General features: G+C 36.5%; 1 protein-coding gene across 2 annotated transcripts in view; it reads left to right on the top strand.

Moving 5' to 3' along the window:
* CLTC (clathrin heavy chain) overlaps positions 1-16,765 on the top strand; it is a 65,239-nt gene that overhangs the window by 26,533 nt on the left and 21,941 nt on the right. For both annotated transcript variants that reach the window (XM_086360564.1, XM_086360562.1), the window contains exons 4-14: positions 449-610; positions 2,838-2,951; positions 3,359-3,532; positions 7,326-7,523; positions 8,220-8,420; positions 10,433-10,585; positions 11,177-11,299; positions 12,133-12,270; positions 12,523-12,687; positions 12,803-12,983; positions 14,374-14,537. In XM_086360564.1, the coding sequence (XP_086216690.1) occupies positions 449-610; positions 2,838-2,951; positions 3,359-3,532; positions 7,326-7,523; positions 8,220-8,420; positions 10,433-10,585; positions 11,177-11,299; positions 12,133-12,270; positions 12,523-12,687; positions 12,803-12,983; positions 14,374-14,537 (1,773 nt within the window). The remainder of the gene's footprint in view (positions 1-448; positions 611-2,837; positions 2,952-3,358; positions 3,533-7,325; positions 7,524-8,219; positions 8,421-10,432; positions 10,586-11,176; positions 11,300-12,132; positions 12,271-12,522; positions 12,688-12,802; positions 12,984-14,373; positions 14,538-16,765) is intronic.

Below are 16,765 nucleotides of genomic sequence, written 5' to 3'. Positions count from 1 at the left end.
CAGGCAAGAACACTGGAGTGGGTTGCCATTTCCTTCTCCAATGTATGAAAGTGAAAAAGTGAAAGTGAAGTCACTCAGTCGTGTCCGACTCTTAGCGACCCCATGGACTGCAGCCTACCAGGCTCCTCTGCCCATGGGATTTTCCAGGCAAGAGTACTGGAGTGGGGTGCCATTGCCTTCTCCGAGTACTCCTATATCTTTCTTTTTTTTAAAAAAAAAGAGTGTAAAAAGATGGTTGTATGTGAGGCACATTTTAAACATTCATGTTAAGCTTTAATAGAATGTTTGCAACTAAATTTTAAATTAAGTATCAAATCTACATTGAGAGAAAAGGAATTGTAAATCCTTCTAAAGATGATAAAGTGTTTTAATTATTTCACTGATTATTGTATCTGAAAGTTACTGGTTCGTTGGGACCCTGAACTTTATTCTGCTTGATCTTTTGTAGCAAAATCGTGTGGTGGGAGCTATGCAGTTGTATTCTGTAGATAGGAAAGTGTCTCAGCCCATTGAGGGACACGCGGCTAGCTTCGCACAATTCAAGATGGAAGGCAATGCAGAAGAGTCAACGTTGTTTTGTTTTGCAGTACGGGGTCAAGCGGGAGGGAAGGTAAGTTTTGCCTCTGGAAATTGTTTTAATGAGAATTTGCCTTTTGTCTTTCTGTTACTAATTAATTTGTTATCTGATTCCAAAATAGTCTTCTCTTTTGTTAATTTGTTTTTAACATTCAGATTGGTGGTGATTTAATTTCTTTAAATTCTGTTTCTGGTGATACTTGTCTAAAGTGAATGTTTCTTAAGCAACTTGTTTGTGTCTGCTGTTTATAGATTTTATTTCATTGCCTTTACCAAAGGCTTTCCTGTGCATTAAGAATCACGAGGGTGGCTAAAATGTACATTTGTATGCCTTCCATCTAGAGAGTCTGATTCAGTAAGTGGAGCTCATAATGTGCATTTTAAATGCTGTAGATGACTAGGTAGAGTGGACCACAATTTCAGTACCGTTGCCTTAAATCAGAGCTTCTCAACACTGACTACGTTGAAATCACTTGGACAAGTTGAAGTGCTTTGCAGGGTTCTTAGTTGCAGACAATAGAAACAGGGGATGGTTGCTTAGAGCATAAAGTTTAATAATGAAGGTATAGTGGGTAGTTTGCATTAGCTAAGAAGGTTTAGAACCAAGCTGGGAGAATTAGGAGGAATAAGGGAGAGTGGGCAGCAGCCAGAAGCCCTGGCGCAGAGCTCTGAGGCCCTGCTGCTGCTGCGATTGCACTGCTGGATGCCCGCTTGGCACGACTGCCCCTGGAAACGCAGTCTGACTGCTCTTCTCATCGCCATAGCAGGTTCTCTGAAGTCTTAATATATTTTCCATGCTAAGTAGTTTTAAAAAATCAAGATAGAGATTGCTTAAAATACAGTAATCAGTAACCTGTAATCTGGGCGGGAACATATGTACAGAGGTAGCGTTCTCCCTAAAAGTTTAGAGTAATAATCCCTGAACCAAGGAATGTTCCTACCAGCCTCTCAGTAGGCTAAGGATAAAAAATACAATTTAGATATTTAGATGTGAATTGATGAATTTTAAACAAAAAACCCATATACATTAGCAATTAGATGCACTAATTAAGACATAAGGCTGTGACATTTTTTGAAAAGTCCTCCTAAGAAAAAACCTTGTGTATAATTTTTGTAGTATCAGAAAACCAGTTTATAGGTTCTTGAGCTTACTTGATATATTGTGCTATATATTTTATAGTCGGCCATGGTTTTTTTAAGGGAAGGCAATTTTTTCAGTATGGCTAGTCATTCTAATTTAACGATGAGACCCTGTAACTTTCATATGGTTATATATCTTGGAAACCGAGTTATTTTTTAAGTCCATTCCTCACATGACTAAGCAAAATATATAGTAGTCTTCCATTAACATTATTTGCTCTCTCTTGCCATTGCTTGCTGATGTACAGCATCAGACATTTTAAACCAGAATGTTCTCATCCAGATTTCTGAGGTGTCTGTGATTAAAGCGACTACTCATGTTGAGTCTATACTTATCTGTATTTAGAGTAGGTGTGGGCAGAGAAGACTTTAATAACTTCAGTTAGATTTCTATTTGGAAAATTTAATTGTAATCGAAAGCCATGAGAATGCATTTTTGTGTGTATTGTTTTACCATTCTTTAAGGTAGATTGAGATGTGGTTGAGCTGTTCAACTGACTTCTTAAAATTTTTATCTTGAAGTAATACATATTATTCGTGGGAAACGATCCTGTGCTCTTTTCCTAGTTTACCTTAATGGTTACGTCTTACATAGCCATTTAGTACATTTGACAAACCAGAAATCGACATTGGTTCAATTATATAATTGTGTAATTTTGTCATGTATAGATTGAAGATACATACTATTCCATTACCACAAAGATTACCTTCTTGCTACCCCTTTATAGTCACAACCACTTACTGCTAGCTTGCCATCTCTAACCCCTGTAAATCACTAATTTACTTTTCATTTCTGAAATTTTGTCTCTTCAAGAATGCTTTATAAGTTGAATCATATAGTATGCGATCTTATGAAGAGTAGCCATTTTTTATGTGTTTCCACTGGACATTGTGTCTGAAAGTTCATTTTATTACTGAGGAGTGTTCCATAGTATGGTTGTTACCATATAGTTTCAGTTCAGTTCAGTCGCTCAGTCATGTCCGACTCTTTGCGACCCCATGAACCACAGCACTCCAGGCCTTAGGGTTCAGCTATTTAGGACATTTGGTTGTTTTCACAAATAAAGCTGCTGTGGTCCTTTTTAGCAGTTGATCATAAGTTTTACTTTTCTTTTGAACAGTTACATATCATTGAAGTTGGCACACCACCAACAGGGAACCAACCATTTCCAAAGAAGGCAGTGGATGTTTTCTTTCCTCCAGAAGCACAAAATGACTTTCCTGTTGCAATGCAGGTATTTTAAGCAAAACAAAGGAACTTGAAATTTGTTTTCTAAACACGAGTAATTAAAAAAGTACTACTGACAGTATAATTTTAAGTGGTGCCTTTACTCAGAAATAGCGAAACTTTGTAAAGTAATACTTCTTTATGTAATACATAAATTGGGTTATCCCAGGTTCTTCAAAATTATGTTTTCTCTTTTATCTTATACAGTTTACTAATATTCTTGTGTTTTATGTAAGAGCTTGGGACATTGCATATTTGAATCTGCAGTAAAAATGAAGAAACCATAAATACTAGTTTTTAATTTTTCATAAAAGCCTCTTGTCAAAATCCTAGAATTTTACCATCTCTGAAATGGAATGGGACTAAACTTTCTGATTGTTCATTATTACTGAAGTACTTATTTTCTTTATACAGATCAGTGAAAAGCATGATGTAGTATTCTTGATTACGAAGTATGGTTACATCCACCTCTATGACCTTGAGACTGGTACCTGCATCTACATGAATAGAATCAGTGGAGAAACGATCTTTGTCACTGCACCTCATGAAGCCACAGCTGGAATAATTGGAGTAAACAGAAAGGGACAGGTAAGGACACGTTGAAAATCAAATTAGGTGATAAAAGAAAATAACACTTACTACGGTTAGCCTTTTGCCAAAAAGTAAATGGTAATTTTGAATGTCAGAAAATAATGTATATCTAAAAATACAGATGCATATATATATTATATACTACTATGTACTCTGCAATGTCTCTTTAACTGTATCTCAAAGAGAAGGAACTATTTGGCATATAGTATAGCCACCTAAGGATTGTGTTTGTGTCTCTGTTATCAAGAGAAGTGGCTCTTCATGCAAAGAAATTGATAGGGTGACATCTGACAGATTGTATACTTTTTTTTTGTATACTAAGATTGTATACTAAGATCCCAGGGCTTGTGGGATCTTAGTTGCTTAACCAGAGATTGAACCCAGGCCCCAGTAGTGGTGAGTCCTAGGGCTGGACCACCAGGGGATTCCAAGACTGTATACTTTTTATAGAGTTTGCTTCCTGTAATCTGTAAGACTCATTATCAACTACAAGGAAAAAAATTCTTCCTTTGTCTTTTTTCTCACCTCTTTAATTATTACTGAATGTTTAATGTGGGAAGGTGATATGTTACAGTAGCTCTGGTAGGTTCAGTGGGGTACTTGAAAAGTTACCCAGTTTGCTGTTCTGACTTGTCACATTTGACAAACCTCCTCACACCACCTAACCCAAGTGATCTTTTTTTCTGTATTTTAGTGTTTTAATGTAATTTAAAATATTATGCCTAGAAGTATCTTTTTCCCTAAAAAAAATGGTTAAATGTTATTGACCTTTCCTTTTGTTTGTTTTCCTCCAAATTATTGTTTTTCCTCAATGGTAAATGAAAGCAGATAGGTTTTTTTTTTCTCCTTTATTCTATTAATTTTCAGAACATAGTATGTATGTGAAGAAGGAAATACTGTAGAGAAAGGGAGTCTCTCCCTACTCATCCATCCTCTCCATTGGTTCCACACCTGATTAGGTGCTTCTGCTTTAGGGAGCCCTCCCCATGGCACTTAACACAGTGAGTTACAGTTGCTTGTTTAACTACTTCGTCACTGTTCTTCCTTAGGAAAGGGGCTTTTCTTTGTTCAATTGTATTTCTGCACTAGTCAGTGTCTGGCACAAAAGCCACTTTAAAAATTCAGTAGCATTCATTTATTGAGTTGAATGTGCCTCTCGTGGAAAAATCAGGAATGAATGTGTCTTTTGGTGAACTAGATTACTGATAATTTATAATCATAAAGTTGTTAAGCCAGAGATAATTGTTTTAACTAAAATATCCTGAAAATTTTACCATTATATATTAATATTCATAACTTTGATTATTGATTATTTCCCTTCCCTCTCTCCACAAGTTTTCTTTGCCAACTGCTTTGAATAAGATGAATGTTCACAATAACCTATAGGGCTCAGGGCTCTACTCTTTTGATCAGAGCTAACTATAGCTGGACCTGACCCAATGCCCTGAAGGAATGAGTATGGTTTCTGTTGGTTGCAAAATTAAAAGTGATCAAGATGACAGTCTGAACTTGGTAGAACTGAATACTTTAGAAGATACAAGAACCATCTTTTCCCCCTGTATGTCTTAAATACTGGTTTCTAGAACTCTGCTAATACAATCTAAAAATGGGATAAAGATGAAACTATGGATTTGGTATTTGGGGAAGGCTACAGAAACTACAGTTGGAAGTGGGTTTGTTCATCTTCCTTATTTTTCCTAAGAAGTAGTATTAAAGATGAAAATGTAAATAACTATAAAGAAAGAATTCTTTCTTTTAAAAAAAGATCTCATAACATGGGGTATTAGTGTCACATTGCAGATAGAGAATGACCTAAGCTTTGGAAGATGGAGGTCAGATCTGTAGAAAGGAAACACTTGGAGGTTAAAATTTCATTTTCCTCAAAGGGAATAATAGAACAGGCAAATATATATTACTTGTTTGGTTATTGAGTTCTCACTCACTTGGCAAATATTAAGCATTTACTTTGTGTTCAACACTGCCCTGGTGCGAAATATACAATTAAAGACAAAGGTAAGTTCCTTTCTTTATGTGGAATAGTGACTGAGAAACACTGGTATGAGAAATAATGGTATGAGAACTGTCATTACGGGGAATAGAAGTAGTTTATAAGCTGGGGTGTGTACCCAGATCTGGTGTTGGGGAGAGGAATGGATGCATGATGAAGGACTCCTTTTCTCTTTGGCAATTGACAGAAATTCAGCTTTTAAGCAAATAGATCGGCATTCTGTGACAATGACTTACTTGGGGAACTGAGGGTAGGTAATTAATTGTTCTTTAAAAAGAGCAATTAGAAGTTGCTCTTTACTGGTGCCACATTTATTAAGCATCTACTGTATACCTTGCAATATATAAGGTGTGTGAGGATTTAGTGGTCCTTTCCCTCCTTGAGTATATAATTTGAACTCTGGGAATGTAAATGTAATTAAAATTACTGAAAAATCAGAGTTAAGAGGAATCTATCTTAAACTTCGTCCATGTGAGCCCATGCCATGTTAAGAATGGATGGTAGCAAAGCAATTAGAGTTTGGACTGTATGAGATCGGGAGTTATTTATATTACAAGACAGCTCTATTTTCAGTTCAGTTCAGTTCAGTCGCTCAGTCGTGTCCGACTCTTTGCGACCCCATGAATTGCAGCATGCCAGGCCTCCCTGTCCATCACCAACTCCCAGAGTCTACCCAAACTCATGTCCATCAAGTCGGTGATGCCATCCAGCCATCTCATCCTCTGTCATCCCCTTTTCCTCCTGCCTGCAACCTCTCCCAGCATCAGGGTCTTTTCTAATGAGTCAACTCTTCGCATGAGGTGGCCAAAGTATTGGAGTTTCAGCTTCAGCATCAGTCCTTCCAATGAACACCCAGGACTGATCTCCTTTAGGATGGACTGGTTGGATCTCGGATCTCCTTGCAGTTCAAGGGACTCTCAAGAGTCTTCTCCAACACCACAGTTCAAAAGCATCAATTCTTCGGCACTCAGCTTTCTTTATAGTCCAACTCTCACATCCATACATGACCACTGGAAAAACCATAGCCTTGACTAGATGGACCTTTATTGAGAAGTAATGTCTCTGCTTTTGAATATGCTATCTAGGTTGGTCATAACTTTCCTTCCAAAGAGTAAGCGTCTTTTAATTTCATGGCTGCAGTCACCATCTGCAGTGATTTTGGAGCCCCAAAAAATAAAGTCTGACACTGTTTCCACTGTTTCCCCATCTCTTTCCAATGAAGTGATGGGACCAGAGGCCATGATCTTAGTTTTCTGAATGTTGGGCTTTAAGCCAACTTTTTCACTCTCCTCTTTCACTTTCATCAAGAGGCTTTTTAGTTCCTTTTCACTTTCTGCCATAAGGGTGGTGTCATCTGCATATCTGAGGTTATTGATATTTCTCCCGGCAATCTTAATTCTAGCTTGTGCTGCTTCCGGCCCAGCGTTTCTCATGATGTACTCTGCATATAAGTCAAATAAGCAGGTTGACAGTATACAGCCTTGACGTACTCCTTTTCCTATTTGGAACCAGTCTGTTGTTCCATGTCCAGTTCTAACTGTTGCTTCCTGACCTGCATATAGGTTTCTTTAGGAACCCCCATTTGGTTTAGCAGCACCCCTTAGTCTTCTCTTTTCTGCCCTCTTTTTTTTTTTTTTTAGTGGCATTTTTATATTTTGTCACTCAGTGGTCATCAGTTTATATATATCAGTTTATAAATTATCAGTTTATAAATACTAACATATTTAGTATCTGATGCTCAAGTGAACGCATTGCAGCTGTTCATTAGATCTTAAATTGCAGGTTCTCTCAGTTTGTGTGGAAGAAGAAAACATAATCCCTTATATCACCAATGTCCTACAAAATCCTGATTTGGCTCTGAGAATGGCTGTACGTAACAACTTAGCTGGTGCTGAAGAACTCTTTGCCCGGAAATTTAATGCTCTTTTTGCCCAGGGAAATTACTCAGAGGCAGCAAAGGTGGCCGCTAATGCACCAAAGGTACGTAGTTATGAAAATGAAAATTGCCATGTTTGGATTGATGCCAGCGTGGTCTGTTTCTAATACTGTTGGGAGTGGAACCAGCTTCCCACAGAGAAATGAGTATTTTTTTAGGATATGTTTTCCAGTAGAATGAGTTTCTTCTAGATTTAGTTAGTTAACTTTTCTATGCTCTAGATTTGGTTAACTTTTTAAAACTCAGATTGTTAGAATGATGTGTAGATCTAACAGGCTCTGATTTACATAGATGTAATAATGTTTGCTTAGTTGGATCTTATGATAGCTACTGATTTTATGTCTTAAAGATGAAACAGATCTTGTTCAATTCATGGTACGAAGAGTTGTCTGAACTTGACCTGAATTTATCCTCATCATTTTTGTATTATGTTGGACTGAATTAATACCTTACTCCCTGACCGGTAATGAAATTTTTACTTAACCTAATATGAACCTGGAATAATACATTAGCATTATGATTAGGTTGGTATGTTTCTGATTCAGAATAATCTCATAACATTGAACCAGAAGTTTGACAGACATTGCCTGAATCTTTACCATTCAACATGTTGAAAAGTTGAGATTTGGTTTCAGTAGATGGAATTATGCCTTTAAAATTGGCTTAACAGATCCGTGAAGTTATTAGTGTGATATTGAATCATCTTTAAAAGGAGTCCTTAACATTTCTGTTTCTTAAAGGGAATTCTTCGTACCCCAGACACCATCCGTCGGTTCCAGAGTGTTCCAGCTCAGCCAGGTCAAACTTCACCCCTACTTCAATACTTTGGAATCCTTTTGGACCAGGGCCAGCTAAACAAATATGAATCCTTAGAACTGTGTAGGCCTGTACTTCAGCAGGGGCGGAAACAGCTTTTGGAGAAATGGTTAAAAGAAGATAAGGTATATTAACTTAACGTTAACATATTTTCACTTTGATTAAATACCACGGTAGCAAGTTAAAAACACAGGCTGTACCAGAACATCTCCATCCGTGATTCATTGTTTGTAGGAATGGTGAAAGAATAGACACTGCATGAGATGCATAGGCGTGTTTTCTTTTGAAAATGGGTTATTATTGTGGCATGTTGAGGTATCTTTATTTTAAAAGGGAATCCAGGATTACTTGCTTGGTGGTTAAGCTTAGTATGAGACACTTTGCATGCTTTGCGTATTTGTCAACATGTATAAACTCATGGGGACCTAAGAATGTATTCTTGTCTCCCACATCCCACACTTGGGATGCCCAGTATTTTCAGCCATACAACAATTTATCTTTTCTTCTAGAACTTCCCAAATATCAAAATGGTGGAGCTGGTTAGGTGTGTAAGGGAAATATGTTATATACAACGTGGAATTGGTTAACAGGACATCAGGACTGATTAGCAGTGATGCAGATCCCCAGAGTCACTTCACAGAGAATGTTAGCTGGCATTACATGAAAAAATATTAACTTATTAGTTTCTTGAAGTTATTTAAATATGAATATTTGAAAACTGTTGTTAACCAGCTTTCTTTACTGTGGGATTTCTCTATCCATTTTATGTTCACTCAGTAGTTAATGAGTTTCTTTTCACATAGAGCATCTAATAGTATTATGTTTTCTAGTGTATATTAGGAAAAATGTCACCTATTTGTAAGACAACTAATGAGTTTAAACAACCCATTAGTGATATTATTGCTTTCATACCACTATAGAAAGCCTTTCTCCACAAAGTGGCAATGTTGAATTGTCATGTCTTAGGTCAGTGTCAAGAACTGAGGTGGTCCTATTTTATAGCACTCTGGGTTGTGAATAAGTTTTAATGTTAGACCTTTCAGCTTTAGTGTATGTTGGTAGTATTTCTGCATTACCAATGCTAAATCCTTGTTTCTTGACCCAGCTTCTGGCAGTCTTAGAGGATACTGGAGGATAGAACTTCAGAGTTGGGGTGCTTGGACAGGAGTCTGCTGAAGAATAGTTACTAGCCACATAGTACTTGAGGTCCGTCCTAATTGTTTAAGATAAGGGAGGATGAGAACAGCCAAGGTAACTGAGTTGACCAATATAACAATGTAAGAGCTTTTTGGGTATCATTACCTATTTTGGTGAATGGTCATGTAGGATTCATTTGTGGTGAAAAGGACACTGGTCAGCTCTACATTAGTGTATTCAGTCGAGAGGGTATAGACTCTGATAGAACGTCTCATTATTGAATATCAGTGATAAGCGCTATTCTTTTGACATACTTATAAAATAGAAAGTCAACTCTAGTGTGTAAAGCAAAGCTCCTTTAGAGAAGCGGTTTTCCAGATTGAGCAGCTTAGGCAGATTGAACGGCACAGAGGAGTGTGTCTCCATGTATACCACCTTAAAATTCTAACATATTTATCTGCTTGACTTTGTGAAATTAGTGTCCTGCTTTACAACTTTTAAACCCAAAAGTCAAGAAGATAATGAAGCTTAGGTCCTACAGATCATTCCCTAATTTTAAAGTGGTCTTTATGGTAACCTCAGCTGGCTTTTTGAATCAGATTTTCATTTGATAGCATTACATTAGGAGCTGGATTATTCTTGTAAAATTGAGACCATCTGGGACTGATACCTGAATATTCTTAATAGTGAGAAGTGCAAGATTCTGCTTCTTAAATATTTATATGCCTAACAAGATAGTTGGTAGAATCTGTACATGTGAAGTCTTGGTGGGTTTTTATCCTTAAGTAGAATGTGTGGAGAATTCTACTGAGACTTTGCTCTGAATACAAAATCAGTAGTCTTTATAACCATAACTCCTGCATATTCATAATACATTTTGGGACAACTGGGTAACTAAATGCCTGTCATATTAGTTATTATTTATAATGGAAGTAGTAACAACTGCCTATTTATAAAATAGCTCATGGATTACTAAATAGCCTCTTTTCCCTTTGGACAGCTGGAATGTTCTGAAGAACTGGGAGACCTTGTGAAATCTGTGGACCCTACATTGGCGCTTAGTGTGTACTTAAGGGCTAACGTTCCAAATAAAGTCATTCAGTGCTTTGCAGAAACAGGTCAAGTCCAGAAGATTGTTTTATATGCTAAAAAAGTGAGTTCAATGAAACAAATTCTGAACATTAATTCATTAAAACATTAAGAGAGAAATTATCCTATAGTCACTCTCAGTTTTAATAGTAAATTTCCTTAAATTTTTATGATTACTTGGGAAAGTATAAAGCACTAGTATGGTTCTCATTTACAGAATCACTTTTCAAAAATGGAGACAGTTACTCTTGCATGGCATTTAGAACTTAAACTGCTAGGGCATGTTTAACCTATTAGAACAAATTTTTTCACATTCAATGAGACTGAATAAGCTGATTATAAAAATTTATAGCCGTTTGTTCAAATATATTATCACCAAGATCAAGTTGTCTTATATAAACCAAGATCAAATTGAGCATCTGTTAAAACTGAATTTGTACTTTCACCAGTAGTTCTGTAGTAAGAAGATTCTATTGTAGAAGCAGCATTTATTTCCCACGGGGGTGGGGGGGGCACCCATTGCTTTTGGTTTGTTTTTGTTCTGTGATTTCTTCTGTCTTTTAAAATCCATTATTGGAGTATAGTTACGAAAAAGCCTTTAAGTAATATGAAAATGGAACTCTGCAGCAGGGCTTACATTTTTGTCTGTTTTTAGGTTGGATATACTCCAGACTGGATCTTTCTGCTGAGAAATGTTATGCGTATCAGTCCAGATCAGGGGCAGCAGTTTGCTCAAATGTTAGTTCAGGATGAAGAACCTCTTGCTGATATCACCCAGGTAAACAATTTAAAATGTATTTTGTAGAAGTTAATTTATGTAGAGAATCGGGGTGGGGGGACCGGATCTGAGTTTAAACAACCTGGAGAACAGGTTAACTTTTTTATTTGTAGAACTTAGAGCTGTGTTTATTTATTTACATGGATAAATTTCAACTGTGTTACCTAAGAAAAGCAAGTTGTAGAAGAATGGACAGTAAGATACCATCTATATATATAGCTTTAAAACATGCAAAACAAATCCTACCTCATTTAGTGATATATGTATTAAAAATACAAAAAATATAGGTGTAAGAAAACACAAAGGCTAGTCTCTGCCACTTGGTGAAGGGAGAGAGAAAATGCATATATGAAGTGGGAATCAAGGACTCTTTCATTTTTATGCTTTTGTGTATTTTAAACAGTTCATCAGGGACTTCCTGGTGGTCCAGTGGTTAGGAGTCATGCTTCCACTGCACGGGGTACAGATTCAGTCCGTGGTCAGGGAACTAAAGTCTGGCATGTCCTGTGGTGTGGCATGCATGTGTATATCAATCAGTCAATCAAAATTTTAAATCTTGCAGTTTATATTCTGCTACTATATAGTATCTTGAAATATTTTATGGGTGTGTTTACTAGAACTAAAGTAACTGTGGAAGATAAAACTTCCTGTTAAATTATGAGGTTATGTTATCTAAATAATATTCTTTAAATCTGGAATTTGATCTGGTAGTGTTTTATGTATGAAGAAAGAGATAATATTTAATTTCCTTTCACTTACCTGTATTGTCAACTGTATCATAAAGTAGTTTTTAAGTATCTTAAAAACAATTTCCCTTACATCTTTTTTTGCAGATTGTCGATGTGTTTATGGAATACAATCTAATTCAACAGTGTACTGCATTCTTGCTTGATGCCCTGAAGAATAATCGCCCATCTGAAGGTCCTTTACAGACGAGGTTGCTTGAGATGAACCTTATGCATGCACCTCAGGTACGTGTTTTCATGCATTTTATAGCATGTTTCTGTCACTGTTTTTCTACAGCTGTTATTCAGAGCTGCTTAGATTAAGTTATTTGAAGCTATTGAGACGCCCATTCATCATTTTAGAAAATTTGGCTAAAATTCTCTTTGTACTTTCTCTCCTTTATCAGTCCAGTATTGGATCTTAAGGTGTAATCTGGATATGGAGTTACTGATACAGGTGGAGTGGTAAGATAAACTCATCCTTTTATGTTTTTCTAGGTCGCAGATGCTATTCTAGGCAATCAGATGTTCACGCATTATGACCGGGCTCATATCGCTCAGCTGTGTGAAAAGGCTGGCCTCTTGCAGCGTGCGTTAGAACACTTCACTGACTTATATGATATAAAGCGTGCAGTCGTTCACACGCATCTTCTTAACCCTGAGGTATTTCAGTGTCTTGCCTATTAGTTACCATTAATTGGTATACTAAAAATGTGTTTGTGTAACCAAATGATCCATTGGATTTAATATTATTTCACTTATTTATTTTGTCCTCTAGTGGTTAGTGAATTACTTTGGGTCCTTATCAGTAGAAGACTCCCTAGAATGCCTCAGGGCCATGCTGTCTGCCAATATTCGTCAGAATCTACAGATCTGTGTACAGGTGGCTTCCAAGTATCATGAACAACTGTCCACTCAGTCTCTGATTGAACTTTTTGAATCTTTCAAGAGTTTTGAAGGTAATTAAAAGTTCGAATCATTTTAAATGACTTAAGATAGGCAAGAGGGGTATACATCATAGGTTATTAATGGTCATAGGCCATTGGAAATTCTTTCTCCAAGCTTATTTTGATGGAATATTTTAAGTTTTATTGTCAATAAATATAGTCAGGCATCATCTGTATCAGGTTCTAGGGACATGAGGTGAATAGACTGTCTGCATGGATATATTATAGGTCAGTTAAACGCAGAATCTTAACATACAAATATAGGTAGTAGCTTTGTCATATTTGAACAAGATGAAAATACTAATGATCGGGTATATAATGATCATGTTTATATTGTCTGACTTTTGTAATGGCAAAGGATTCTAGCCGAGGAAATTTTGTGACTTGTCCGTGTAGCAGGTTTTCTCAGTCTCAGTGCTATAGACATTTTGGGCTGGATGATTTGTTGAGTTGGAGGGTATGTTGTTGTATGCCTGTAGGATATTTGGCAGCATTGCTGGCTTCAGTTCAGTAAATGCCAGAAGCATCTGCTCCACCAGTTGTGACCACTGAAAATGTCTCCTGGGAAGAAAACCATTTCGTCCACAGTTGAGAACCACTGTTGTACTGAGTGCTAATGTGATCACTGTCAGTGGCTTTTAGATTCCTTAGCTAAACATCTGGTCTCTGCTTAACTTTTCCTCCCTCTTTTTATTGGACTACTCTAGACAGAAGTAATAAGAGATTTCTACATAATTTTCTTAATTTTTTCAGTTCTTATGTTAACTGTGTGCTACGTTTATACTCTTCATTCAGTACGTAGCCCCCAGCCGCATATAGCTGTGTAAATAAAAGTATTAAAATTGAATGCAATCAAAACTTTAGTTCTTTAGTCACAGTAGCATTTCAGGTGCTCAGATGCCACATCTGGTTCGTGGCTGCTAAGTTAGTGCTGATCTTAATAGAGTATTTGCATCACTGCAGAAAATCCTATTGGTCAGCACTGCATTAAATTCTTTTTAAGCTACTTTTTTGTGTTTTCTATTAACTGCATATAAAAGCACCTGTGTAGTGGACTTCATTCAGAATTTCTCATCTGGAATATGTTGTGATAATTAGTTTTGATATTAAGTAGCTGTCTCCTGTTTCTCAACTACCATTAGTAGAAAGCATTGAATGTTCTGTAGGGATTAAAGTATAAATCCATTTATTGAACTGATTAGTGGATTATTTAATATTGAGTTTTTTGAGCAACTAGTTTTTATTTGGGAGTGGAGTGTGCAGTATAACAGTGTTTTGTTTGCTTGTTTTTTAGAAGTTTGGTATAATTGACATAATGTTTTTTAATTGCTTAAGTATTTTTTCAGGTCAGTTGCTCTCAAAGGTACACCTGTGCTTAATTTCAATTATTTCTTTCTTTAAGGTCTTTTTTATTTTCTGGGATCCATTGTTAACTTTAGTCAAGACCCAGATGTGCACTTTAAATATATTCAGGCAGCTTGCAAGACTGGGCAGATCAAAGAAGTAGAAAGAATCTGCAGAGAAAGCAACTGCTATGATCCTGAGCGAGTCAAGAATTTTCTCAAGGTAAGTGGTTTTGAGTAGCACATTTTCTGGTTGGCTTGAAGATCAGCAGTCCTGCAAGGGTTTGCTCATAGTTTAATTTTTTTTTCCCCTAAAAGTGAAATTCTTAGAATCTCAAAATTGTATACTGAATGATTTCTTCTAAATTTCATACTCTGTGGTTTCCTTTGAAATAAGGAAGGAAATTGGTAAGTAATATTTAAGAATGACCATCTGTTTAAGTAAAGAGAAAAAAAATCACTATCTTTAAGGAATTTCCTTTATTTCACTTTAATTTTAGAAGAAAATTTTTGTTAAGTGATTGTAGACACTCAGTGTTATTTTAGAATATCATTTAGGCACTTTTTGAATATTAAGTTCAGCTTGCCCTCAGTATTCTTTTAAGAGGCCTGTGTATGCCAAGGATTCCACTGTGTAAAGGAAATAGGTTTTTCTCTGTCATCAATTAGCCCAATTCTAGAAATTAAATATTAATCATGCGTAATTTATAAACTGAAGGCACAGTCAAACAGAAAAACTACAGCTTTGTGACACACAAATTTGGTTATGGAAAAGTAGAACTGCCTGTGTTGGAGTGAAGAGTAATAGTTTAAAGATTCGTAGGTCTTTAAGGCACACCTAAGGGCAGTTTATTTTATTTAATGTTTAGCTTTGTCATACTTACTAATTACTTTGTGGGGAAAATAAGACTTTAACGTTGGCAGTCATTTATAAAAATTAGGAAATTACAGAACATTCAGATCCCCCCAATATGTATTTATACACTTTTAGTTCAGTTCAGTTGCTCAGTCATGTCTGACTCTTTGTGACTCTGTGGACTGCAGCACACCTTCCCTGTGCATTACCAACTCCCAGAGCTTGCTCAAACTCATGTCCATCGAGTTGGTGATGCCATCCAACCATCTCATCCTGTTGTTCCTTCTCCTGCCTTCAGTCTTTCCTAGCATCAGGGTCTTTTCCAGTGAGTCAGCTCTTCGCATCAGGTGGCCAGAGTATTGGAACTTCAGCTTCAGCATCAATCCTTCCGATAAATATTCAGGACTGATTTCCTTCAGGATGGACTGGTTTGACCTCCTTTCAGTCCAAGGGACTCTCAAGAGCCTTCTCCAACACCGCAGTTCAAAAACATCAACTTTACACTTATATTAAAAATGTTAAATGATTTCAAAGATTGTATATGAAGTTCTTAAGTATTTTTTCTTTTGGAAGAATTTTAGATTGAAACTAAAACCAAAATATTCATTGTGTAAGTTAGTAGGAAAAAATAGCCTTTTCTTACTCCTACAGTGATCATTTTTAGATAATCTAGATTAAAGAGCTTAAACCCTTAGGAGTTTTAGGGTAATGATGTAAAATGCTGAAGTTGCCTTATATTTTAGATTAAAAGATAAACATTCCCCCAAAAGTATAATGTCTGGGCCATCGTGAATATTCTGAAGATCCTGGCTAGAATGGTATGTGTGAACCCAAGACTTCTGGGGTCAGAAAAAAACATCCAAATGAGAAAGATTTGATACTCCGTGTGCTTGACCTAGTGTACCTATAATACAAGTCAGTTCCTCCTTTGAGTATCAATACTGTATCCTTTTTGGAAAAACGCTACCAGATCTTAGTGATTTTGTTTTTCTTAAGCTCTCAGCTTTTATGCTTCAATTGTAATTTCTTTAGCATTGAGTTGTAATATTTGAGTTATCATATATATGTAAAGCAGGACTAAGTTAACTATTTTCACCTAATTATGATCTTAACGTTCAAAAAAAACTCTTGAAACTAGGATGTGGCTGTCTTACCTTGCTTACCCCTCGAGATCTAATTAGATGAGGAATCCCCCCTCCATGCTTGTGAATTGTGTGCAAATCTAATAGAGGAGAGTGGGTGTGAATTATGGGCTTTTGAACCAGTCAGACCTGGTTCAAATTCCTTTTCTTTCTATAATGAGCTGTTTATTCCTTCAGTAAAGGCCTAGCTCTTACCTCAGGCAAATTAACTAACGTGTTGCAGCCTCGGTTTCCCCAGCCACAAGCTGTGTTTGTGAGGGACCTGATGCCATAGGTGTTCAAGTGATAACCGTGCTTAATAAGCTGTGTTGGTGGCCTTGAAAATAAGCTATTATCAACCTTGCTAGCAGGCAAGTTTTGTGTCTTTCTGATTTTAAGTTATTCCTGACTTGAAGGAATTTTAATTCCCGCCCAAGTTAGAGGAAAAACCTAATCTCTTATTTAATAATTGGA

Source organism: Bos grunniens, chromosome 19, assembly GCF_055505025.1.
Source record: "Bos grunniens cultivar Pamir isolate PY7600 chromosome 19, Bosgru_T2T1.0, whole genome shotgun sequence".
NCBI classification, from domain to species: Eukaryota; Metazoa; Chordata; class Mammalia; order Artiodactyla; family Bovidae; genus Bos; species Bos grunniens.
Note: the sequence above shows the minus strand (reverse complement) of the source record. Positions and strands in the feature narration are given on the sequence as shown.